Here is a 27,555-nt window from a genome sequence, read left to right as displayed (position 1 = left end):
CCTCCCCCCCCCGCGATTTCCCGAGGCTCTCCCCCCCCCACCCGCGATTCCCGAGGCTCTCCCCCCCGCGATTTCCCGAGGCTCTCCCCCCCCCCCCGCGATTCCCGAGGCTCTCCCCCCCCCCCCCCCCCCCCCCCCCCCCCCCCCCCCCCCCGCGATTTCCCGAGGCTCTCCCCCCCCCCGCGATTTCCCGAGGCTCTCCCCCCCGCGATTTCCTGAGGCTCTGCCCCCCCCCCGCGATTTCCCGAGGCTCTCCCCCCCCCACCCGCGATTTCCCGAGGCTCTGCCCCCCGCGATTTCCCGAGGCTCTCCCCCCCCCCGCGATTTCCCGAGGCTCTCCCCCCGCGATTTCCCGAGGCTCTCCCCCCCGCGGCTCTCTCCCCCCCGCCCCCTGCGATTTCACGAGGCTCTCCACCCCCGCGATTTCCGAGGCTCTCTCCACCCCCCCCCGCGATTTCCCGAAGCACTCCCCACCCGCGATTTCCCGAGGCTCTCTCCCCCCCCGCCCCCCGCGATTTCCCGAGGCTCTCTCCCCCCCCCCGCCCCCCCGCGATTTCCCGAGGCTTGCACCCCCCCGCGATTTCCCGAGGCTCTCTCCCCCCCCCGCCCCCCGCGATTTCCCGAGGCTCTCCCCCCCCCCCGCGATTTCCCGAGGCTCTCTTCCCCCGCCCCCCGCGATTTCCCGAGGCTCGCACCCCCCGCGATCTCACGAGGCTGTGTGCTGGCGTCACGGGGGCCGTGCGCATGCGTGCCGGCGTCAAGGCGGCTGCGCAACGGCCGTGCGCATGCGTGGTTGCCGTTTAAAAAAAAAAGCCAGAGCGGGCTGTCGCGGGCGGGCGGCGCATGCGCGGGCGAGGCGGCCCGCAGGGAGTAGGCAGGGAAACTCCGCGGGCTGGCGGCCGTTAGAGCGGGAGTAGGCAGGGAAACCCCGCGGGCTGGCGGCCGTTAGAGCGGCTCACTTCGGGCCCCGACACCGTCAAACCTGAGAGGGGGAAGTAGAGAGAGACAGAGAGGAAGAGGAGAAGGAGAGAGAGGGAAGAGGAGAAGGAGAGAGAGAGAGGGAAGAGAGATAGAGAAATTTTTGGAGCTTCAGGCCTGCCTGCAGCGGGCCTGGAGACCAGCACCGAGTCCCCCTGCACGAGGGTGAGGAGGAGGAGGGGGGGGGGGTTGCTAAACACAATATAAAACTGAAATAAATTGTTAATTAATCCCTAACACATAATTCAAATATTTACCTTAGTTCCCTAACACACAGAAAGTGTGGGGGAAAAAATCGTGAAAAATCAAGATGGCGGCCACTCACCTCGGTTCAGAAGGATAAGGCCCGCCCACACACGCACCGATTGGCCGACCGGTCAGGTCACCGAAGCGTAGGATTGGTCAATGGTCGAGTCACTCGACACGCGACACTCAACTGTAGGAAGACCTCGACGTCAGACGGTCGCTAATGAGAGCGGAACGCTGAACGTTTTTGGGATACCGCGGGCGGGATTTTTGTCCGGCCGAAACGTAAATAGGCCTATAACCGGTCCGGAATTCGCAAGCTTTCTTTTGAGCGACGCGCGCGTCGGTACGCTCTGTAACTTCCAAACGCATTGAGACCAGGCGGACAGACAGACAGACAGAAGAGCCGCTTTATATATATAGATATGCCAGAGAAGTAGAGTTGCTGGAAGCATAGGCGTTTCTCTGCAGTATCGACCGAGGAGATGGGAAATGTAAAATAGAAGTGCTACAGCACCACTACTGGTGGGAGGGTGAAATTACAGGGCGGCATTTTGATGGGCAGTTACCATTATAAACGGGACATAGGAATTTAGAATGTAAAATTTAATACAAAGGGCTTGCAGATGCCAGAATTTTTATATATCATTATATTATTAATTATTTCTCACAGCCATGGGTTCTGGTGCATTCAAATTGCTCACAGCATCAATTTTAGAACTGGCAGAAACACTTCTCGCACAAATGTTTTGGCAGTTGAGTGTGTAGCAACAAAAAAAACATACAAAACGTATTATTGAATTCTTATTTTGATAATTAATTTCTTTACATTTGTACCTAATCTGTGACCCTATTTTTGTGCTACCTTTCCGGGGCTACTTCGGTTGTGGACTTCTCCATGGCTGGCATTGACAAGATGCAGGATACCATTTCTAAAGGTTGGGCTATGGATATATTTTACATATGAACATCAGAATTACGAGCAGGAGTAGGCCATGTGGCCACTCGAGCCTGCTCCGCCATTCAATAAGATCATGGCTGATCTTCGACCTCAACCCCACTTTCCCACTTGATTCTCATATCCCTTGATTCCCTAAGAGTCCAAAAATCTTATCTATCTCAGCCTTGAATATACCCAATAACTGAGCATCCTCAGCCCTTTGGGGTAGAGAATTCCAAAGATTCATAGCCCTTAGTGAAGAAATTTCTCCTCATCTCAGTTCTTATTCCGAGACTGTGGCCCCTAGTTCGAGACTCCCGAGCCAGGGGAACCCAGCATCTACCCTTTTAAGCCCCTTACGAATTTTCTACGTTTCAATGAGAGCACCTCTCATTCTTCTAAATTCTAGGGAATATAGGCCTAGTCTACTCATAGGACAATCCCCCCAACCCAGGAATCAGTCTCGTGAACCTTCGTTGAACTCCCTCTAAGGCAAGTATATCCTTCCTTAGTTAAGGAGACCAAAACTGTACATAGTACTGCAGGTGTTGTCTCACCAAGGCCCTATATACTTGTAAGTAAGACTTCTTTACTCTTGTACTCCAATCCTTTTTGTAATAAAGGCTAACATACCATTTGCTTTCCTAATTGCTTGCTGTACCTGCATGTGACCTCTCTGTGATTCGTGTAGAAGGACTCTCAGAACAAATTCCTCCTCATCGCAGTCTTAAATGGCTGACCTCGTATCCTGAGACTATGCCCCCCAGTTCTAGACTCTCCAGCCAGGGGAAACAACCACTCAGCATCTACCGTCAATCCCCCTCAGAATCTAGTATGTTTCAATGAGATCACCTCGCATTTTAATGTGAGTTTAGCCAATAAATAACAAAGTATATATTTAAAAAAAAAAAGAATTTCCTTACCTTCAGTCTGCGTCCATCCAGCTGCAGTAGCTGTTCTCCATCAATGCTTTTGGCAGTAAATTGTGGAATATATTGTTCCATGTTTAGTCCCATAAGCCAATGAGAAACCTGATGGGTACTCCAATCCAAAACAGCACGAGTCTTCCATTGATTGTGTTTAGGGGATTGCCCTTCATCGAGGATCTTTCAGAAATTAAAAAGAAATTCACAGCAGTGATGCATAGTATCATTAAACTTTAGTTCACTAATTGAGTTCACTACAACTTCTTGACATTTTCTGTTCTTTCTAAGACAACGTTGTCACCTGGAACCTTCTTGTAGACAGAAACTCAAGTGTGAATTAACCATCACTTGCTGAAGTAGGTATTAGACTATAGAAAATCTGTAATGGGCCTCTTGGTACTGCAGTATAATTTTTTCAAGTCTTTATGCACCCTCAATAATCACCAGGGTTAATTGTGTGACACTTTTCTGTGCTACAGGCCCCGATTTTAATTACCCCCGCCTGGCAGAAATCAATTGGTGGTGGGGGGGGGGGGGGGGGGGGTGGAGGGGAGAGTGAAAATAAGGGCAGGGACATTCCAATGTGATCCCATTGCCTTCTCATTGTGTCCTGATATTTACCTGCTCTTCTGAGCAGGCATGCAGGACATCCGTAGGAAGGCAGCGGGGTCCTTCTCTAAATATGCAGATTGGGACCCGATGATATCCCGATAGGCCAAAGTAGTACTACTGTCCGCAGTAATCACATTTCCCATTGGTTTTAATCCACTTTTTAGCCTGCACTGCCAGGTTTCAGATTCGTCCCCTTGCCATCACTGTGCGGACAATTAGGATGCTGATTTACTACTGCCAATACATCCACTTCTGATCAATTTGGCAGAATCAAGCCTCTAAAAAAAATACATTGCCTATCACAAGAACGCATTGGGCTGGATTTTGCTGTAGAAATAACAGTGAGACTAACAGTACTCACCGTTATTAAAGAGTAAATCAGACAACAACTTCCGGCAACTGCACATTTGCAGTTAAATGCGTAAATCAGGAAGTTGCTGTCCAAGTTGCTCTGCTCCTCCAAAAGCTACGCGAGAATGATATCTCGCCGAGACACTCGGCAATGAAATACATGGAACAGCGTGAAGTTTCGGTACTTACATGATATATACACACTAAACTCATCAGAAAAAGTTAGGGCTTGTCCATTCCAGTGTAAGTAAATTTTTAACAGCATGATGAGTCTTAATTACTGCCAAACCTCTCTGGCACTGAATATTAACTTTTACAAGCATCGAGTCTCATTCCTTCATATTTTAATTATTGTTTTAAATTTAAAAAAATAAAAAATCATTTTCTTTTACTTTTCTTTGTCTCTTTAATCTCTCTCTCTTAATCCCATCTTTCTTTCCCTCTCTTTACTTCGCTTTCTGTACCTGATTTGACATAGAATTATATATTCTAACTTACACATTATGGTTTAGACGCTGTGGGGGGAATTTTAATCCCAAAAAATGAGTGGGTTGGGGTCGGATGGGAAGTTATAAAGTGTTAAAAATCTGAATCCTGACCAGAACCCGCCTCCAACCACCCAATTCCAGTTTTAATAGAGGCGGGGCACGCGGGGGGGGGGGGGGGGAGAAAGAGAACGGGCAGCCAATCTACTCCCAGGAGGCGGGTCTCCTATTTAAATATAATGAGGCTGGCGTGTCTCAGAAAGAAAGACTCTAAGAGAAGGATGAACCATCTGTGGCTAACTAAGGAAGTAAAGGATGGTATCAAATTGAAAACAAAAGCATGCAATGTTGCAAAGAATAGTGAAAGGCCAGAGAATTGGGAAATTTTTCGGTTGCTTTGTGCCTCCCATTAGCGCCCTTAGAGGGCGCTAACGGGGCGCAAAGCAATTAGCGCCCGGGCGCGGCGCCGCCAACGCCTCCCGTGAAATTCAGTGTGAGGTTAGCAGTGGTGTTAACCGCTAGTGCCCCGCGGTGCTGCGCCACCGGCAATGACGTCATTGTCGTGCACAGCGCCCCACTCGCGATCTTCGGTAGCGCCCCCGACTTACCGCCGGATGCTATGTCTGATGGGGTCAGGGGGGCCTACCTGCGGCCGGGGCGGCGCTAAATAAAGGGAAGGCACCAGGCGCCCATTTTTGTTGCTGGCCAGCTGCCAGCACCTGCCCCCATTTTTGTTGCCGGCCTCCTCTGAAGCTCCCCCGTGGAGTGCCGGCTGCACTCTTGAGCCCAGCACTTCTCGAGTGCCGGGCTCTTTTGCCAGCACTCCGATCCCTGGTGGCCCAGCTGGGCCAAGGCCGCGCTGCGCAAGGCCCCTCCCTTGTTGCCTCACTGTTGCCTCACAGCGCCAGGGACCCGGGTTCGAATCCGGCCTCGGGTGACTGTCTGTGTGGAGTTTGCACATTCTCCCCGTGTTTGCGTGGGTTTCCTCCGGGTGCTCCGGTTTCCTCCCACAGTCCAAAGATGTGCGGGTTAGGTTGATTGGCTATGATAAATTGACCCTTAGTGTTAGGGGGGTTAAATACGTGGGGTTACGGGGATAGGGTGGGATATGTGTTGGTGCAGAGGTTACGGTGATCGGGTGGGATATGTGTCGGTGCAGGCTCAATGGGCCGAAATGGCCTCTATCTGCACTGTGGGGTTTCTGTGATTTCTGTGAACCGTGGCGTGACGCCCCACGAGGGAGGCGGGACGCTTCCAGTAGCGCCCTGCTTCCCATGAATTTCGGCTGCGGGGGGCGCTAATTCTTTTGGGGCGCTAAATGTAGCGACTCAATTTGTCCCCCTTAAAAACCAGCAAAGGACGACTAAAAAAATTAGAGAGAGAAGATAGCTTATGAAAGTAAGCTAGCAAGAAATATAAAAACAGATAGCAAGAGCTTCTACAGGTATATAAAAAGGAAGGGAGTAGCTAAAGTAAACATTGGTCCCCTAGAGGATGAGTCTGGGGAATTAATACAGGAGACTTTGGTTTATCTGGAGGTTGTATGTCCGGAAACCTCGATCTACCGGCAGAAATCAGGAGCCATTCTGTTAGGTTGTTTTTCTTCTCGTGGCTTTTTTTTCCCCAATAGTCAGGCTTTGGAAAGTCTCTCTGAAGCTGTTGCTAAGCTACAGAGACGCTTCCAAGGTACGGGCCGACTGTTTGAAGCTGTTGCTAAGCAACAGTGTTTGTTGTCAGATACGGAGATGTATGCTTCAACATTAACTTTGTATGTCCGGCAGTTTTGATAGATCGGCAACAGCTCGGTCCCGTCAGTGCCGGATATAACAAAGTTTCCTGTAATGGGAAACAGGGAAATGGCAGAGACTCTGAACAAATATCTTGTGTCGGTCTTCACGGTAGAAGACACTAAAAGCATCCCAATAATGGATAATCAAGGGGTTATTGGGTGGGGTGGGGGAGAACTTAAAACAATCACTATCACTAGAGAGAAAGTACTAGGCAAACTAATGGGACTAAAGGTGGACAAGTCCCCATGACCCGATGGCCTGCATCCTAGAGTGTTAAAAGAGGTGGCTGCAGAGATAGTGGATGAATTGGTTGTAATCTACCAAAATTCCGTGGATTTTGGAGAGGTCCCAGCGGACTGGAAAACCGCAAATGTAACGCCCCTATTTAAGAAAGGAGGGACAGAAAGCAGGCAACTATCGACCAGTTAGCCTAACATCTGTCATTGGGAAAATGCTGGAGTCCATCATTAAGGAAGTGATAACAGGACATTTAGAAAATCATAATATAGTCAAGCAGAGTCAGCATGGTTTTATGAAGGGAAATCATGTTTGACAAATTTGCTGGAGTTCTTTGAGGATGTAACGAGCAGGGTGGATAAAGGGGAACCAGGAGATGTTTTGTATTTGGATTTCCAGAAGGCATTTGATAAGGTGCCATATAAAAGGTTACTACACAAGATAAAAGCTCACGGGGTTGGGGGTAATATATTAGCATGGACAGAGGATTGGCTATCTAACAGAAAACAGTGTCGGGATAAATGGGTCATTTTTAGGTTGGCAAACTGTAACTAGTGGGGTGCCGCAGGGATCAGTGTTGGGGCCTTAACTATTTATAATCTATGTTATGACTTGAATGAAGGGACTGAGTGTAATGTAGCCAAATTTGCTGATGATACAAAGATAGGTGGGAAAGCAAATTGTGTGGAGGACGCAAAGAATCTCCAAAGGGATATAGATAGGCTAAGTGAGTGGGCAAAAATCTGGCAGATGGAGTTTAATGTGGGAAAATGCGAGGTTATCCACTTTGGTAGGAAAAATAAAAAAGCAAATTATTATTTAAATGGGGAGAGATTACAAAATGCTGAGGTACAGAGGGATCTGGGGTCCTTGTACATGAATCACAAAAAGTTAGCATGCAGGTACAGCAAGTAATTAGGAAGGCAAATGGAATGTTGGCCTTTATTGCAAAGGGAATGGAGTATAAAAGTAGGGAAGTCCTGTTACAACTGTACAGGGCGTTGGTGAGACCACACCTGGAGTACTGCATACAATTTTGGTCTCCTTATTTAAGGAATGATATTCTTGCATTGGAGGCAGTTCAGAGAAGGTTCACGAGGTTGATTCCAGAGATGAAGGGGTTGTCTTATGAAGAAAGGTTGAGCAGGTTGGGCCTATACTCATTGAAGTTTAGAAGAATGAGAGGGGATCTTATTGAAACATATAAGATTCTGAAGGGGCTTGACAGGGTAGATGCAGAGAGGATGTTTCCCCTCGTGGGGGAATCTAGAACTAGGGGGCATAATTTCAAAATAAAGGGGCAGCTTTTTAAATCGGAAATGAGGAGGAATTTCTTCTCTCAGAGGGTCGTGAATCTTTGGAATTCTCTTTCCCAGAGAGCTGTGGAGGCTGGGTCATTGAATATATTTAAGGTGGAGATAGACAGATATTTGAACAATAAGGGAGTCAAGGGTTATGGGGAGCGGGCAGGGAAGTGGAGTTGAGGCCAAGATCAGATCAGTCATGATCTTATTGAATGGCAGAGCAGGCTAAAGGGGCCAAATGACCTACTCCTGCTCCTACGTCTTATGTTCTTATTTAACCACCATTTTAAATTTGACAGTGGCTGGTTGGTTTTAGCAGGCCTCGGGAAACCCGACAGCTAATGGAAGGCGAGGACTGCTGGACCCAAGAGGCAAGTGCCTTTACACTTACTTTCTGGCTCTAGCGTCCCTGCCTCACACACCCGCCGTGATCGGAGACCTCCGATGAGGCCTCCGATCCCCCTCCCCAGGCCTCAGATTCCCCCCGGCAGGCCTCTGATCACCTTCCCGGCCTCCACCCCCCACACCCACCGATGATCTTCAGGCCACCTCCGATGTTCTCTACCCGCCCCTCCCACCACCCCCCTGATCATCCTCCGGCCCCCTGATGATCTCTGCCTCAGCCCTGCCCCCCTCACAATGATGATCCTCCGCCCCCCCCAATGTTCTATGCCTCCCCCCCACCCGAGCATCCTCCGGCCTCTGGATGTTCTTTGCCTCCCCTCCGATCATCCTCCGGCCCCTGGAAGTTCTCTACCTACCCCCCCTACCCCAATCATCCTCCAACACCCCCGATGCTCGAGTCCACCCACCCCCCCCCACCCCTATCACACTCTGGCCCCTTGATGCTCGAGTCGGGTCCCCGACTATCCCCCACCCGATCCCTCCCTCCCTCCTCGGCCTAGTGCCGCAGCCAGCCAGCCTGGCTGGCTGCGGGTGGGAAACAGAGGTTTCAAATTCAAATCAGGACCTGCCTTTAAATTCAGCAGGACCTGCGGGAAACCTGCTCTCCCGACCCCTCACTTACAAGCTGCTGATGGTGTTTGCATGGATAACTTGCTTTCCCCCCACTCCCCTCACCACAATCCGACTCTTGTGTCTTTCTGCTTGCAGATTGTGGTAAACCACTGTTGTTCACTTCACTGTTGTTCACTCTTGCCCATTGTTGTACCTGTCTGTGCATGCCTCAGCTGGCTCCGCCCCTGGCTCCACCCATATGCCCTGGTATAAAGGCGGCTGCTCTGCAGTTCCCCAGGCATTCAGGACCGGTCGACCACTAGAGGCATGCCTTCGTTCTTTAGCTAATAAAAGCCTGTTTGTTACTCTCTTAACTTCCAGTCTTTCTCAGTAATTGATAGCGCATCAATTTTATTAGCTAAACTTTTTTTTCGATGGAGCAAATCCTCAAACCAGCACGCCTGGAACTAGACCCTCAAGAGGCGGATTCATCTACCAAGTTCGCACACTGGCTGCGATGCTTCGAATTTTTCCTAGAAGCCTCCGTCGAAACTGTTCAAAACGATGGCGACAAACTAAGGGTTCTGACCTCCAAGGTGAACCACCAAGCTTATTCGCTCATCCAAGATGCGACTACCTACAAGGGTGCTCTCGACCTCCTTAAAGAACAGTACGCACGCCCGGTAAATGAGGTTTACGCCAGACACCTCCTGGGGTCCCGCAAACAGCAACCCGGGGAATCGATGGAGGTATACCTACGGGCGCTGAAGGTGCTCGGCCGGGCCTGCAAATGTAAAGAGGTGTCGGACGCGGTGTACACGGAGGAACTTGTCCGGGACGCCTTCGTCGCGGGCCTCAGGTCAAACTACACCCGGCAGAGACTGTTGGAGCAGGACGAACTCGACTTGAAGAAGGCCACGGCCCTCGCACTCTCGCTAGACGTGGCCCACCGGAATATGGACGCCTACTCCCCTGACCGCGCGGCCGCATCGTGGATGGCGCGGGCGCCGCCATCCTGGGACACGGTAGGACCGCCACTCTGCGCTGCGCCACCCCCGTCACATCCCGCCAACGGCCCAACTTCTGCAGCGATGTCCCGGGGCCCGAAGTGTTACTGCTGTGGCCAAGCCAAACACCCCAGAGCGCGCTGCCCGGCGAAAAACGCTACTTGCTCTGGTTGTGGGAAGAAAGGGCACTACGCCAGCGTCTGCAAGGCTAAACCTACCCCAAACTCCAGCAGTGCTGCGTGTGGGCCGAGCGGGCCGCCATCTTGGACGCCGCCATCTTGGACGCCATCTTGTACGCCTCCAGTCGCGTGTGGATCATGGGCGCCACCATCTTGGACGCCTTCGACCATGGGTGATCCGTTCCGGCCGCCATTTTTGCAACGGGCCCCCGACTCACCCACCGCCTCACCTGATGACTGCAGCGACACGCCTGACCCTACGCTGGCCTCCGTTACACTGGACCAATCTAGACCTCACCAACTAGCCAGGTCCATGATGGACATTAAGGTAAACGGCCGCGCCACGACCTGCCTCTTCGACTGCGGGAGCACAGAGAGCTTTATCCACCCCGACACGGTGCGGCGTTACTCTCTCCCGGTCCTGCCAGCGCGCCACCGGGTCTCTATGGCCGCCAAGTCCCATTCAGCGGACGTCGGCGGCTACTGCGTGGTGACCCTTTCGGTGAGGGGCACAGAGTACAGAAACTTTAAACTGCTTGTCCTGCCCCATCTCTGCGCTGCCGTTCTACTGGGGTTGGATTTTCAGTGCCACCTTAAGAGTGTCACGATGGCGTACGGTGGACCCCTCCCCCCACTCGCAGTCTGCAACCAGCAGTTTTCAAATTGCCCGCCGCGCACCTTTTGCAGCCTCTCCACGCTTAAAGTCACCCCCCCCGCCCCGTTGTTCGCCAACCTCGCCCACGACTGTAAGCCCATCGCCACCAAAAGCAGGCGATACAGCGCTGGTGACAGAGCTTTTATTAAATCTGAAGTGGAGCGGCTCCTGAAGGAGGGGATTATTGAGGCTAGCACCAGCCCCTGGCGAGCCCAGGTTGTGGTCGTCAAGACCGGCGAGAAGCAGCGCCTGGTCATTGACTACAGCCAAACAATAAATCGATATACCCAACTGGACGTATACCCCCTCCCCCGCATAACTGATATGGTCAATCAGATCGCACAATACCGCGTATTCTCCACCATTGACCTTAAGTCAGCATATCACCAACTCCCTATCCGCTATGAGGACCGCCAGTATACTGCCTTCGAGGCAAACGGCCGCCTCTACCACTTCCTTCGGGTTCCCTTCGGCGTCACCAACGGGGTCTCCGTTTTCCAAAGGGAGATGGACCGGATGGTCGACCAGAATGCGTTGCAGGCCACTTTTCCCTACCTGGACAATGTGGCCATCTGCGGCCATGACCTGCAGGACCATGACGCCAACCTCAACAAATTCCTCCGCACTGCCCAACTCCTAAACCTTACGTATAACAAGGAGAAGTGCATATTCCGCACAACCCGCCTCGCTATCCTTGGCTGTGTTGTGGAACACGGAGTCATCGGCCCCGACCCCGACCGGATGCGTCCCCTTATGGACCTTCCCCTGCCCCACTGCCTCAAGGCCCTGAAGAGATGCCTGGGGTTTTTTCTCCTACTACGCCCAGTGGGTCCCTAATTATGCGGACAAAGCCCATCCACTTATCAAGTCCACCTCTTTTCCCCTGGCGGCAGAGGCCGGCTTAGCCTTCCACCGCATCAAAGAGGACATTGCTAAAGCCACCATGCACGCGGTGGACGAGTCCATCCCTTTCCAGGTAGAGAGCGATGCGTCCGACTTTGCCCTGGCCGCTACCCTTAACCAGGCGGGAAGGCCCGTGGCCTTCTTTTCACGAACCCTCCAAGGCTCCGAAATCAGACACTCCTCTGTCGAAAAGGAGGCCCAGGCCATTGTGGAAGCTGTGCGACATTGGAGGCATTACCTAGCTGGAAAACGATTCACCCTACTCACTGACCAGCGGTCAGTTGCTTTTATGTTTAATAACAAGCAGAGGGGCAAAATCAAAAATGACAAGATTTTGAGGTGGAGATTTGAACTTTCCACCTACAATTACGATATCTTGTACCGGCCCGGGAAACTCAATGAGCCCCCGGATGCGCTATCGCGTGGCACCTGCGCCAACGCACAGGTTGATAGACTGCGGGCCCTCCACAATGACCTCTGCCACCCGGGGGTCACCAGGTTCTTCCATTTCATCAAGGCCCGCAACCTGCCTTACTCCATTGAGTAGGTCAGGACCATGACCAGGAACTGCCAAGTCTGCGCTGAGTGCAAACCGCACTTTTACAGACCAGACAGGGCTCACCTGATAAAAGCCACTCGCCCCTTCGAGCGCCTGAGCGTTGATTTTAAAGGGCCTTTCCCCTCCTCCGACCGCAATGTGTACTTCCTCAACATTATTGATGAGTACTCCCGTTTCCCGTTCGCCATCCCCTGCCCGGACATGACCAGTGCCACGGTCATTAAATGTCTGAATGACCTCTTCACCCTGTTCGGTTTCCCCAGCTATATCCATAGCGACCGGGGCTCATCGTTTATGAGCGACGAACTCCGTCAATACCTGCTCGCTAGGGGTATTGCCACAAGCAGGACCACCAGTTACAACCCCCGGGGGAACGGACAGGTGGAAAGAGAGAATGCGACAGTTTGGAAGGCCGCCCTGCTAGCCTTAAAGTCTAGGAGCCTTCCGACCTCCCGCTGGCAGGATGTGCTCCCCGATGCGCTCCACTCTATTCGGTCACTGCTCTGCACTGCCACTAACTCCACCCCTCATGAGAAAATGTTTGTCTTCCCAAGGAAGTCCACATCGGGGACATCGCTACCGCCATGGCTGACGTCCCCAGGGCCGGTCCTACTGAGAAGGCACGTGAGGACCCATAAAACGGACCCCCTGGTCGAGAGGGTCGACCTCCTCCACGCCAACCCCCAGTATGCTTACATTGCGTACCCGGACGGGCGGGAGGACACAGTCTCCATACGAGACCTCGCACCCTCGGGGGCCCCGAAACCAACACCACCGCTACCCACAATGTACCGGCGGCAAGGGACCCATACCTAACCCCTGTAGACGGCACGCCGTGGCCCCGTGACCCGCCATTGATCACCAACCAACTCAACACCCAGGAGGACGACACGCCAGTGCTCCGGCCCACGCGGGACTCGGCGTCGGAAGCTGCACCACCTCAGCCGTCGCCACGACGATCACGACGGCATACAAGACCCCCAGAAAGACTTAATTATACGAACTTTTAATACACTTCACCCCGTCGGACTCATTTTTTAAGCAAGGGGTGAATGTGGTAAACCACTGTTGTTCACTTCACTGTTGTTCACGGTTGTTCACTTCACTGTTGTTCACTCTTGCCCATTGTTGTACCTGTCTGTACATGCCTCAGCTGGCTCCGCCCCTGGCTCCACCCATATGCCCTGGTATAAAGGCGGCTGCTCTGCAGTTCCCCAGGCATTCAGGACCGGTCGACCACTAGAGGCATGCCTTCGTTCTTTAGCTAATAAAAGCCTGTTTGTTACTCTCTTAACTTCCAGTCTTTCTCAGTAATTGATAGCGCATCACAGATACCCATGAACTGCCAGCAGGCCAGCCTGTAGCTTATGCTGTGGAGGAGAGTGATGGAGAAGACGATGACGACACACCATCACTGCATCTGACACTCGCAGACACCAGCTCAGAAACTGGCACTGCGCGGAATGTACAGGGTAGTATGGAGGCAGGATCCGCACATGGTGAGGCACCAGGCACGAGCGGGCTGCAGCAAGACTGGGGGAAGGGCTGCTCGGGGGACAGTTCCCCAGAGGGCAAGTTCGCACATGAGCTCTGCTACACACGACTGAGATGATGACCTAAATGGGGCAGCCTTCAGAAGATGGGTGATGGCCATGCACACCGAAATGCTAGGTGCAATGGCAAGCCAGTCAGAGAGCCTCTTGTCAATGTCAAGGAGCATGGAGGAATTTTTTTAAATATTTGCTCATGGGATGTGGGCGTCGCCAACAAGGCCAGCATTTACTGCCCATCCCTAATTGCCCTTGAGAAGGTGGTGGTGAGCCACCATCTTGAACCGCTGCAGTCCGTGAGGTGAAGGTACTCCCACAGTGCTGTTAGGGAGTTCCAGAATTTTGACCCAGCGACGATGAAGGAACGGCAATATATTTCCAAGTCAGGATAGTGTGCGACTTGGAGGTGATGGTATTCCCATGCGCCTGCTGCCCGTATCCTTCTAGATGATACAGGTCGCAGATTTGGGAGGTGCTGTCGAAGAAGCGTTGGTGAGCTGCTGCAGTGCATCTTGTAGAACACACTGCAGCCATGGTGTGTCGGTGGTGGAGGGAGTTAGGCCTAGAAATTCATTATAGCCCAGGAATGGGCGGTAAAATTAGAAAAGTTGGAGAATTAGCGCCAGGCACTAATGCTTTAGACTGCATGCAAAATTCGTGCTCACTGCTCAAAGAAATGATTGGAGCACTAATTCAAGTCTTTATGCCCAAGCTCATTGGTGATACACTCAAAAGGTGAACCAATATCAGGTGCAGTCTAATCGCAAATCATGATTGCCACAGGAGTTTTTCAGTTCTTAAAAGGGAGGTTCATTGATGCTGCAGAAACTCATTCTCAGCATTGCTGGCTGTGCAGCTGCCTTAGCTAGCAGCAGCAGGTCAAGGAGAAAGAGCCGGAGGACTGAAGCAGCTGTCCTCCTTCACCACACAGATGGCAGCAGTTCAAGAAGGCAGCTCACCACCACCTTCGAGGGCAATTAGGGATAGGCAATAAATGCTGGCCTTGCTAGCAACACCCCACATCCCATAAACAAATTTAAAAAAAAGTAGCACAGGCGGAAGCAACGTAACATCTTAGTGCTGTAATGCAGTTTATGCTTGGAGGCATCCAATCTCAGACTGCTCTCATGCAGTCTCAGCTTGGGTCTACCATCGTCGACCAGGGCTTTCATGGTGTTGCAGCACAGATTGCTGGGGATGCAGAGTTGCTGCTCCGGGGGAGTGGCAGTGGGTCAGTGAAGCAGGAACCTGCTGTCCTCGCTCACCACTGCCACTCCGCCATTGCCCTTGTCGCTGCCCGTCATCCAGCCAGCCCATACTGCTGCCACCCATGCTGAGGTGGTGCAGTCTGTAGCCGGGCCTTCCAGGCCCAGGGTTGGTCAAGAGTGTCCTGCAAGGCCATCTGAAATCTCCCGCATGGACACTCAGCAACTTTCCACCAGCCCTGCTGCAGCCACTGGGCCAACACTTCGGAGGAGCACTCGAGTAGGCAAAGGCACAGTGACGACAGGCACCAAGGGATTGCACAAGGGTCAATTGTTAATATTGTTGTTGTAAATGTGTTCACTGATTTTTGACAAATTTATGTGTTCACTGTTTTTTGATAAATTTATTAATTCAGTTTGGATTCTTGTGTGGTGTGTCTGATTTCAGCTTTGCACTATGATATGGCCTGCGACCGGAATGAAAGAATGGGGATCTGGGGTTTAATTCATTGGAACCAGTCTGATGAGGCGGTCACGGACCCCTTCCGGAAGGCCGATTGAGTGGTTGCCTCCTCCCTCGCTCTTGTTCCTCCTCCTCCTCCTCCTCCTCCTGGAAGTGATCTGCATTCCCTGGTGGCAAGGGCTGGGCCCTCATGATGGACAAGTTGTGGAGCATGCAGCAGACCACCACAAAATGGGACACCCGCTCCGGTGAGTACTGGAGAGCTCCTCCTGAAAGGTCAAGGCAGTAAAACCGTCGTTTCAGCAGGCCGATGGTCTGCTCGATGATGTTCCTGGTGGCAGCATGGCTCTCATTATATGAGTGCTGGGCAGGAGTGTTGGGGTTGCGGAGGGGAGTCATGAGCCAGGTGGAGCGCGGATAGCCCTGGTCTCCGACCAGCCAGCCGTGAGTTTGACGTGGTGGCTGGAAGAGTGCTGGCACACCGGTCTGGCGCAGGATGAAGGCATCGTGGCTGCTGCCAGGATAGCGGGTATTGACACCGAGGATTCGCCGTCTGTGGTCGCACACCAACTGCACATTAAGTGAGTGATAGTCTTTGTGGTTATGGTAGACCGCAGGATTGTTACGCAGTGCCCGCAAAGCCATGTGGGTGTAGTCAATGGTGCCCTACACCATGGGGAATCCCGCTGTACTGGCAAAGCCGCATACACGCTTGTCCTGCTGGTGATGGAGAAGGAAATGTAGTCCCTTCTCCTAATGTAGAGAGCCTCTGTGACCTCCTGGATGCAGCGATGGACTGCGAGATGTTAGCTATATCTCCTGTTGCAGACTGGAAGGATCCGCTGGCGAAGAAATTGAGGGCGATGGTGACCTTGACTGCCACTGAGAGAGCCGTGGTCACCCTGATATGAGGCTGGAGGTTTGGTTGCAGGAGGTGGCAGAGTTCTGTGACCATCTCCTTAGTGAAGTGGAGCCTTCTAATATATTGCTCCTCGCTTAATTGGAGAGACGTGCTCTCGGAATACCCTCGGAGGGTAAGGCCTCCTGCTGAGAGCCCTGATGGCTCTCCTCCACCCTCTGGCTACATGTTCCAGTCTTTCTCGCTGCCTCCTCTGTAGATCCTGGAGGGCGAGGTTGACTGCCAGTACAGCGCCCATTAATGTAACCAAGTGTAGCAGTTTGATTTATTTTAAAGAATAAATGTAGCAACTTTTTAGTTGCCACAACACTCCTCATACAATAGAACGTTGAAATTATGGAATGAGACTGCTGCACTATGTAAAACTGACAAGAAAGTACTGAAACTCCACTAACCTACAGCTGTTACTCATTACTCATGATCATGGTAAATCACCTCCCTGGAGCAGCTTCATGCCAACTCTTGACTCCAGGCGCTAAGGTAATTGGCGACAATCAATTTCGCAGATCGGGCGGCCAGCGAGCATTGCACACTCACTGACGTCACGATCCACCCGGCGATAAATGTTCGTGGCGGCGCTGCTTTCACCTCATCCCGGCGATAATGCTCTAGCGCCATCTGCTGGCGCTAATGAGAGGCACTAAGGTACCAAATTTTCCCCCTTAATGTTTAAGGTGATGGATGGGGTGAAAATCAAGCAGACTGCTTTGTCCTGGATGGTGTCAAGCTTCTTGAGTGTTGTTGGAGCTGGACTCATCCAGGCAAGTGGAGAGTATTCCATCACACTACTGACTTGTGCCTTGTAGATGGTGGAAAGGTTTTAAGTGAGTCAGGAGGTGAGGCACTCACAGCAGAATACCCAGCCTCTGACCTGCTCTTGTAGCCACAGTATCTATGTCGCTGGTCCAGTTAGGTTTCTGGTCAATGGTAGTGCCCAAGATGCTGATGGTGGCAAGATTTGGTGATGGTAATCCCATTGAATGTCAAGGGGAGGTGTTTAGACTCACTCTTGTTGGAGAAAGGCATTGCCTGGCACTTGTGTGGCGCAAATGTTACTTGCCATTTATCAGCCAAGCCTGAATCTTGAAGCAGTCCGGGCACGGACTGCTTCATTATTTGAACAGTTGCGAATGAAACTGAACATTGTGCAATCATCAGCAAACATCTCCACTTCTGACCTTATGATGGAGGGAAGGTCATTGATGAGGCAGCTGAAGATGGTTGGGCCTAGGACACTGCCCTGAGGAACTCCTGCAGCAATGTCCTGGGCCCCGAGATGATTGACCTCCAACAACCACTACCATCTTCCTTTGTGCTAGGTTTGACTCCAGCCAGTGGAGAGTTTTCCCCTAGATTCCCATTGGCTTCAATTTTACTAGGGCTCCTTGATGCCACACTTGGTCAAATGCTGCCTTGATGTCAAGGGCAGTCACTCTCACCTCACCTCTGCAATTCAGCTCTTTTGTCCATATGTGGACCAAGGCTGTAATGAGGGCGGGAGCCAAACGATCCTGGCAGAACCCAAACTGAGCATCGGTGAGCAGATTATTGGTGAGTAAGTGCCGCTTGATTGCTGCTTGGTCAGATTGAAAGTAGACTGATGGGGTGGTAATTGGCTGGATTCTGCTAGTTCTGGAGCACAATTCTTCAGCACGATATCTGGAATATTGTCAGGATCCATAGCCTTTGCTGTATCCAGTGTTCTCAGCCGTTTCTTGATATTATGTAGAGTGAATCGAATTGGCTGAATACTAGCTTCTGTGATAGTGAGGACCTCTGGAGGAGGCCGAGATGGATCAACCACTCGGCACTTCTGGCTGAAGGTGATTGCAAACGCTTCAAGCCTTGTCTTTTGCATTCACATGCTGGGCTCTACCATCATTGAGAATGGGGATGTTCATGGAGCCTCCTCCTTCCGTTAGTTGTTTAATTGTCTAGCACCATTCACGACTGGGTGTGGCAGGACTGCAGAGCTTTGATCTGATCCGTTGGTTGTGGGATCGCTTAGCTCTCTTTATAGCTTGCTGTTTCCACTGTTTAGCATGTATGTAGTCATGTATTGTAGCTTCAGTAGGTTGGCACTTCTCTTTTTTTTTTAGGTACTCCTGACACTCCTCTGCACTCCTCATTGAACCAGGGTTGGTCCCCTGGCTTTATGGTAATAGTAGAGTGAGAGATATGCCGGGCCATAAGGTTACAGATTGTGGTGGAATACAATTCTGCTGCTGCTGATGGTCCACAGTGCTTCATGGATACCCAGTTTTTGAGCTGCTAGATCTGTTCTGAATCTATCCCATTTAGCACGGTGTGTCTTTGATGCATCCGGTGCCTAGATTGATGCCGGGTGTTCCGTCCGGTTTTATTCTTTGTATACTCCTTCGTAGCGATTTGGTACAACTGAGTGGCTTGCTCGGCAATTTCAGAGGGCAGCTAAGCATCAACCACATTGCTCCAACATTATACGGGGCTTTGCACAGAGCTTAGAGCCCATGATTTCCAAAATGGAAATGATGGACAACTCCAGGAGAGACCTTGTGACCCAGCCATGATGCTGCGTGTGATGTCGTGGCTTCAACTGCTACACAGGTGGAAGTGACCCAACGTCTCAGTGCTGCAGTGGAAGCTCAGACTGCTCTCCTACAGGCTCAGCTTGCTGTCACACAAGCTCAGACTGCTCTCATGCAGTTTCAGCTTGCTGCCACCCAAGCTCAGACTGTTGCCATCGTGGCTGGGTTTATGAAAGAGGCTTGCAGCGTGACGCAGCAGACTAGCAATCTGTTCTCCAACAGATTGCTTGGAATGCTTAGGCACCACCCCGGGGGAGTGGCACTGGTTCTGTAGAGCAAGAACCTGCTGGTCCCTCTCAGCATTCCTGCTCCCACCATTGCCACTCCGCCATTGCCCTTGCCATTGCCAGTCAGCCAGCCAGCCCAGACTGCTGCCGCCTATGACGAGGTGGTGAAGTCTACAGCCGGGCCTTCCGAGTCCACAGCTGGTCGAGGTCGTCCTGCAAGGCCATCTTGTAGTCTTCCCCCACGGAAAGTCAGCAGCCTTCCACCAGCAGTACTGCAGTCACTGGAGGAGCACTTTGTGGGAGCACAAGAGTAGGAAAAGGCACACGAATGACAGGCACCAAGGGATTGCGCAAGTTGATATTGTAATGTTGATTGTATTGTGATAAATTTATAAATTTTGTTGGGAATGTTTGTTTTGTGGTGGCTCTCATTTCAGCTTTGTGCCCAGGAGGACGCTGTGATGTCCCATGACAGAGGGATGGTATGATGGGGATGTGTTGAGCAACAGCGCTCTGGGATTTTATTCACTGGAATCAGAGTCTGATGAGGCCTTCATAGATAGCTTGTCCGGAACTGGATCTGCTACCTGCCTCCTCCCTTCTTCCTCCTGAGGTGGCCCTGCAACCCCTGGTGGCAAGGGCTGTGCCCTCATGATGGCCAAGTTGTAAAGCATGCAACAGGCCACCACAAAATGGTACACCTGCTCCAGTGAGTACTGGAGGACACCTCGCAAGCAGTCAAGGCAGTGGAACTGTTGCTTCAGCAGCCCGATGGTCTGCTCGATGACGTTCCTGGTGGCAGCATGGCTGTCATTATATGAGTGCTTGGCACGAGTGATGGGGTTGCGGAGGGGAGTCAACAGCCAGGTGTAGAGTGGACAGCTCTGGTCTCCGAGCAGCCAATCTCGGGTTTGACGTGGTGGCTGGAAGATTGCTGGCACACCAGACTGATGCAGGATGAAGGCATCAGGACTGCTGCCAGGATAGCGCGTATTGACCATCATGATGAGCTGAGTGTGGTAGCACAACTGCACATTAAGTGAGTGGTAGCCTTTGCGGTTACAGAACATCTCACGATTGGTATGCGGTGCCCAGAAAGCCACATGGGTGCAGTTGATGGTGTTCTGCACCACGGGGAAGCCCGCTATCCTGGCAAAGCCACATGCGCATTCCTCCTGCTTCTCTCTGTTCAGAGAGAAGACAATATAGTCCCTTCTCCTGATGTAGAGCGCCTCTGTGACCTCCCGGATGCAGTGATGGACAGCGAACTGGGAGATGTTAGCTATGTCTCCTGCTGCAGACTGGAAGGATCCGCTGGCGAAAAAATTGAGGGCCACGGTAACCTTGAGGGCTACCGGGAGAGCCGTGTTTGCCGTGCTCTGAGGCTACAGGTTTGGTTGCAGAGTTCTGTCACCACCTCCTTGCTGAAGCAGAGCCTCCTAATACCTCCACTTAAGCGAGAAGCAGTGTAAGAAAAGTGCTCTCAGAAGACCCTAGTTGGGAAAGGCCTCCTGTTTGAGAGACCCCCTCCCTCAGCACGCATCTTCTCTTCTTCGCTGCCTCCGCTCCCTCTCCCGAAGATACTTGAGCACGAGGGGGACTGCAAGTAGAGCCCCCATGACTGTGAGCAGGTGTTGTGAGCAGTAGCCTTTATACGAGAATGAAGATGTTCTCCACTTGCACCAACACCCCCGTCACCTCAGGAACTTGGAACAAGTTTAGAAAGCTGCAAGAGTTGCAGAAAGTTACATAGAGCCAGTCAAACTGAGAAACCATGTCAGCTGCTGTTGCTGTTGATCCCTTTAAATTGCGCTTTTGGAGGCTCTTTCCTGCTAGTGTATGCTTGGTCAGCTGGTCGTGATTAACACAGGCAAGTGGAGTGGCGACGGCGAAAATGGCAGATCAGGCATCAAATGAACGTTGCACACTCACTGACGTCACGATCTGCATAATCTAAATATCTACAGTGAGTGCAGGCATAGAAACATAGAAGATAGGAGCAGGAGTAGGCCATTCGGCCCCTCGAGCCTGCTCCGCCATTCAATGCAATCATGGCTGATCATCCAAATTCAGTACCCTGTCCCTGCTTTCTCCCCATATCCCTTGATCCCTTTAGCCTTAAGAAATATATCCAACTCCTTCTTGAATATATTTAATGAATTGGCCTCTACTGCCTTCTGTGGTAGAGAATTCCACAGGTTCACCACTCTCTGGGTGAAGAAATTCCTCATCTCTGTCCTAAATGGCTTATCCCTTATCCTTAGACTGACCCCTGGTTCTGGACTCCCCAATCATCGGGAACATCCTTCCTGCATCTAGTCTGTCTAGTCCTGTTAGAATTTTATAAGTTTCAATGAGATCCCCTCTCATTCTTCTAAGCTCCAGCGAGTACAAGCCCAATCGACCCAATCTCTCCTCATACATCATTCCTGCCATCCCAGGTATCAGCCTGGTGAAACTCCGCTGCACTCCTTCCATGGCAAGAACATCCTTCCTCAGATAAGGCGACCAAAACTGCACACAATACTTGAGATGTGGTCTCACCAAGGCCCTGTACAACTGCAGCAAGACATCCTTGTTCCTGTACTCAAACCCTCTCGCTACGAAGGCCAACATACCATTTGCCTTCTTAACCGCCTGCTGCACCTGCATGCTTACCTTCAGCGACTGGTGCACAAGGACGCCCAGGTCTCGTTGCACTTCCCCTTCTCCCAATCTATTGCCATTCAGATAATAATCTGCCTTCTTGTTTTTGACACCAAAGTGGATAACCTCGCATTTATCCATGTTATATTGCATCTGCCATATCATCCAACCTGTCCAAATCATACTGGAGTTTCTTGGCATACTCCTCACAGCACACACACCCACCCAGCTTTGTGTCATCTGCAAACTTGGAGATATTACATCTAGTTCCCTCGTCCAGATCATTAATATATATTGTGAATAGCTGGGGTCCAAGGACCGATCCCTGCGGTACCCCACTAGTCACTGCCTGCCACTCAGAAAAAGAGCCGTTTATTCCAACTCTTTGCTTTCTGTCTGCCAACCAGTTCTCTATCCAAGTCAATACCTTGCCCCCAATCCCATGTGCCTTAACTTTACACGCTAATCTCTTATGCGGGATCTTATTGAAAGCCTTTTGAAAGTCCAAATACACCACATCCACTGGTTCTCCCTTATCTATTTTACCAGTTACATCCTCAAAAAATTCCAGTAGATTAGTCAAGCACAATTTACCTTTTGTAAATCCATGTTGACTTTGTCTGATCCGGTCATTTTTTTCCAAGTGCTCTGCTATTACATCTTTTATAATGGACTCTAGCATTTTCCCCACTACCCATGTCAGGCTTACCGGTCTGTAATTCCCCGTTTTCTCTCTACCACCTTTTTTGAACAGTGGGGTAACATTAGCTACCCGCCAATCCATGGGTACTGTTCCAGAGTCTATCGAATTTTAGAAGATGACCAGCAATACATCCAGTATTTCTAGGGCCACTTCCTTAAGTACCCTAGGATGTAGATTATCAGGCCCTGGGGATTTATCGGCCTTCAATCCCGTCAATTTCTCTAACACCATTTCCCTACAAATACTGATTTCTTTCAGTTCCTCCCTTTCATCAGACCCTATGTTCCCCGACATCTCTGGGAGGTTATTTGTGTCCTCCTTTGTGAAGACAGAACCAAAGTATGTATTTAATTGGTCGGCTATTTCTTTGTTCCCCATTATAAATTCCCCTGATTCTGACTGCAAGGGACCTACGCTTGACTTCACCAATCTTTTTCTCTTTACATATCTATAAAAGCTTTTACAGTCAGTTTTTATGTTCCCTGCAAGCTTACTCTCATACTCTATTTTCCCCCTCTTAATTAATCCCGTTGTCCTCCTTTGTTGAATCCTAAACTGCTCCCAATCCTCAGGTTTACTGCTTTTTCTGGCAAATTTATATGTCCTCTCCTTGGATCTTATGCTATCTCTAATTTCCCTTGTTAGCCATGAGTCACCTTTTTTGTTTTATTTTTATGCCAAACTGGGATGAACAAATTCTGTAGTTCATCCCAGTTCAGCCCATCGCTGCCGGCCTGCCCAAAATTTTTCCTTCAAAATGGGCCTTAATGGCCAGCACTCAACCCCTGAAATTCTACGCCTAGGAGAATTTGGTCTTTCTCTTTGAATAATGCCATAGGTCCTTTTTTAACATCAACTTTATCAGGCACCTGGAGGCTCAGTTTAATGGCTCATACAAAGGATAGCACCTCTGACTATGCAGTACTCCCTCAGTGCTAGAATATAAACCTAGACAATGTGCTTAAGTCCTAGATAACAACAGAAAATGCTGGAAATACCCTCTCAGAGAAATCATTCTGATGAAGGGACCCAGACCTGAAACGTTAACTCTGTTTCTCTCTCCACGGATGCTGCCTGGCCTGCTGAGTATTTCCAGCATTTCCTGTTGTTATTTCAGATTTCCAGCATCCGCAGTATTTTGCTATTATGCTTAAGTCCTAGGGTGGAGCTTGAATCTAATCCTGACAAGTGGGCTTGTCCATTCGAGTGTAAGTACATTTTTAATGGTGTGATAAGTCTTAATTACTGCCAAACTTCTCTGGCACTGAAATTCAACTTTTACAAGTATGGAGTCTCAGTCCTTCAGGTTTAATTATTGTTTTAAATTAACAAAATTAAAAACATTTAATTTTTTTTTTTACTTTTTCTTCTGTCTCTTTTATTTCTCTCTCTTAATCCCATCTCCCCCCCCCCCCCCCCATCTTTATTTTGCTTTCTGTACCTGATTTGACATGGAATTAAATATTCTAACTGACATTTCCTGTTTCAGACATTGCTCATCAATGATTCTTCAATCTGACTGGTTAAAGAGATACATAGTTGCTTGCCCTGTTCACATAGGTCCCAGATTCCCTGTAGAGGCCGCTGGCACTGTTCATTCATCACTGAGAGCAAAATCCGGCCCAATACATTACAAGCTAATTAAACATTGAATATCAATTGACGACAAATTATTTCAAATATATTAATTTATTTAACTTGCGCAAGACTTGACTGCAGAACAAGAAATTAGGATTTCAATAGTTCTTTGCAGGGATTTCTTGTTCTGCTGTCAAGACTTGCCCATGATTTCATTTTTAAATGTTATAAATAGAATTAAGTTTTCTATTGATTAAAAAATAGTAGTGCTAGGGCTTTACAAAATCTTTGGTCATATGTACAATTAAATTAAAAACTAATTTGCAAACAAAAATTTTGTCAATAAGGAGTTTGTGCTAAAAGAAATTCACCGATCCACAATTAATTTATAATTCTTCTCACATATGCATAGTCCTAAGAGTAAAACCACATGACCTACACATTATGTAGAATATCTGACAATATCAGATTACATTTTGATAGGGACACAACACATAAGGTTCTTTGTACAAGGTTAATGATGAGATGGCAAAATTAAAATATAACATGCTGGACATGTTTTCAAGCATCTCACCTTATCATCTATCATATCCAGGCTCTGCCAAGATAGCATCAAGAGAAACGAAGGAAGAATATTTCAGAACACAAAAAGCAATGCAAGCAAATACATTAACGTAAATCATTAGTTTTCAAATGACTAATAGAGGTAACCCCCCATTTTGGAATCTTTTTTGTTATACAACAACAAAAGCGGATGAAGAACAATCTGTTGCATTGAGTTGTGGGAAAAACTTATTTTGCTGTAGCTCAAATCATTTTACTTTCATTCCAGAATACCAACCCTACTACCTTCATGTTATAGCATCTAACTGTTTCTTAAATGGGTCCAGGATACTGAATTTATTTAAGCAATTACATTATATGATGGGAAGATGTCAAGGTTGGTATTCTAGAAGGATGACATCAAATAGGTCATAGAGCCTTTAACCAAACCTATCTTGTTATTTTGTGTTTTATTCTAGTCATCATCTTATTTTTATTATGGACAGGACTGAGGCTGTGCAGGTATAATGTGATGAACAACTGATGTCAGTGCTGGGAATGGAACACTCTTCCATATTATACACCATAAATCAGTCCCAAGTTGAGCACAGCACAGACCAAATGTAGAGCGAAACTTCTTATGGATTCTGGAATATGGAAATGCGGGTAACACGGAGGTCCTGCCAAATTTAATGGCAGGACTTCATTTGGAATTTTTTTCTCAGTTTCCCGGCTGGCAGATTGAGAGGCTGGCTGGCTGGCTGGAAGGCCACAGCCAGGGAGTGGAAAGGAGGGAGTGCGATATCGGGGGTGGGTGCTGGGACAGGGTGGGAGATTGCGGGTTGGCCTAGAGTTTGGGGGGGGGGGGGTGGGGGGGCTTCGGATTACGGGAGATCGTGGGGAAGGGCTTTGGATTGCGAGTCGTGCGGGGGGGGGAAATCGGATAGCGGGGAGGGAGGACGATCACGGCAGATTAGCTTGGGGGGCCGGAGGAAGCACTCCTGCTCCTCCTAGCCCACAAGCAGTACTGGAAAGGCACATTTATGCTGGATCCGACTGTTTTTGCTTCTCTTTAGCTGCGAGTCTTGGGAAACATAGACTGCAGACATTAAATGTAAAAGTTGGTTACAACCTGAGGCACGCAGCCTCATTAGCATATTTAAATTACAGACCCGTGTCTTGAGAGCAGGTTACTTGGTCCCCAACCCGCCCTGGTTAAACTGGTAGTAGGCGCATTTGTGGCGGGTTGGGATTCAGATTGTTCTGAATTTAACCCCCCTACCACCCAGCCATTGGGGCGGGGGGGGGTGGGGGTTGGGTGGTGCGGGGGGGGGTAAAATTCCCCCCAATGTGTCTGAACTGCTGCACTCCTTCCTGTATCAGTGTGAAATTTTCCATTTTACACACCAATCATCCTCACAAGCTCATTTAGTGCCAATTTGAAATGTTTTATATACTGTGGACTTGTGACCACTTAAGCAGAATGGAGAACATGCAAAATCATTTCACTAAGGACCCTTTCACGTCATCAGTCTGTCTGGAATCAAACTCAGGCCTCAGAGGTAAAAATAGTGTTGTAAGCTAAGGCACTACTCACTTCCCAGTCAAATTTAACCTCAGTAGGTCAGGTTTTTTTTTTAACCAATACTGTATAAGTAACATGTTAATTTCATTGGTGGGGAGGAAATGCCACAGCATCTGTAATGCATCATACAAGGCTATTTCTAGCCTGACAGTCATTTACAATTCCAGTATAGTGTGAAAGCATCCTGAGAATTGATTCTTTTTGCCTCATTAATATTTAATTGCATTGAATGGAATAATACAAACAGGGCCTTGAGGAAAGGTACTGCATTCTTAAGGAATAAATTTAGCTTTTGGCAGAATGATATTGCAGCATATTGGAATACCTATCATGCAGGGATAGTCATCACGGCTACTTCATAAGAGAGTAGGCGGTGGCAAAGGTAGGCACTTCCTGACAGGAATGGAAGGAAATTCAGCTCACCAGGCACTCTTAGCGTCATTAAAAGTGCATTATTGGCAGAGAAGTGGAAGCAGATCAATCATCCACTCTCAGCTGGAACGGTGGATGGCACAAAGAGATGCAAGGACAGGGAAGGTGGAGAAAACACCTCTCCAACAAGAGGGTGCCTTATTCTCAAAGTTGGTCCCATACAAAGACTGACAATAAAATAAACCAAAGTACTTCAGTTTTACTTTTTCTATTCACAATTTACTTACCTCATCAGAGGAGAGCGCCAATATGTGGGAGCGCCCTGTAGAATTTGGTTCTGCAACCAATCCACTCAAATCAGCAGAACTTGTGCTACTGGGGCTAAAGTCATCAATGTAGGTGAAATTCTGTAAATCAAAGATTCTGGATGGTAACAAGTTCTTTACTGGATGCAACTTGCATTAGATTTAAATGAATACTCAAAATAACAACAGTATTCATCTTCAAAATGCACTCTCTACTGAAATCAGTGAGAGGTAATGGGAGCCAAAGGAAAATATAAACATGGGGTGGGATGGGGAGGTTCCTCTTTTAATAGAAACGTCTGTTTTTCTCGAATTAATTACTAACGAAATTGCAGGAACACGTGGTTTTGAAACAGGACATCGAATTCATTCATGGGTTGTTACAAGAAAAAGTGCATTCCCTCATCTTCTGTTAAAATAGGAAATTTGTCTATTTCTTGTTTTAGCAATGAGCCTCAGAAATACAGGGTGTTGCTTTGTGGCTTGGCTTTAAAATAATTATATTTTCTGGTTAAAAAAAGTTATGACCATGTAGTTTGGTGACAAATAATAAATAATCCAAGAACCTTATTCTGGAGCATGCCTTGAAAGTTTTAACAAAAAGCTATTTAAATTTGAAGAAGTCTGAATTGTTGTATAAAACTTAAAAGTTGTAAAAGGAAATATACCTGCCAGTGTGTCTTTATCATGCTTAGTTTCTGTGCATTATGGTGAAAAACAATAATATAGTCTCATTAACATCTTGATATTTATAGAATGCCAA

General features: G+C 49.3%; 1 protein-coding gene across 15 annotated transcripts in view; it reads right to left on the bottom strand.

Annotated features, from left to right (window-relative positions):
• Nucleotides 1-27,555, bottom strand: part of ppp1r9a (protein phosphatase 1, regulatory subunit 9A) — a 472,949-nt gene that overhangs the window by 35,379 nt on the left and 410,015 nt on the right. For 9 of the 15 annotated variants that reach the window (XR_015078433.1, XM_085988314.1, XM_085988311.1 and 6 more), the window contains 3 exons: nt 26,775-26,894; nt 24,562-24,585; nt 3,088-3,270 (listed from right to left, as the gene is read on the bottom strand). Coding sequence is in view for 14 of the 15 variants with exons in the window: in XM_085988314.1 (XP_085844440.1) it covers nt 3,088-3,270; nt 24,562-24,585; nt 26,775-26,894 (327 nt within the window). In the remaining variant the exon portion in view is untranslated. Of the gene's footprint in view, nt 1-3,087; nt 3,271-24,561; nt 24,586-26,774; nt 26,895-27,460; nt 27,491-27,555 lie in introns of all 15 variants that reach the window. The other 6 variants (XM_085988319.1, XM_085988307.1, XM_085988310.1 and 3 more) reach the window with 4 other exon arrangements.

Source organism: Somniosus microcephalus, chromosome 5 (assembly GCF_052327205.1).
Source record: "Somniosus microcephalus isolate GS21.2 chromosome 5, FLI_Smic_1.0, whole genome shotgun sequence".
Lineage (NCBI taxonomy): Eukaryota > Metazoa > Chordata > Chondrichthyes > Squaliformes > Somniosidae > Somniosus > Somniosus microcephalus.
Note: the sequence above shows the minus strand (reverse complement) of the source record. Positions and strands in the feature narration are given on the sequence as shown.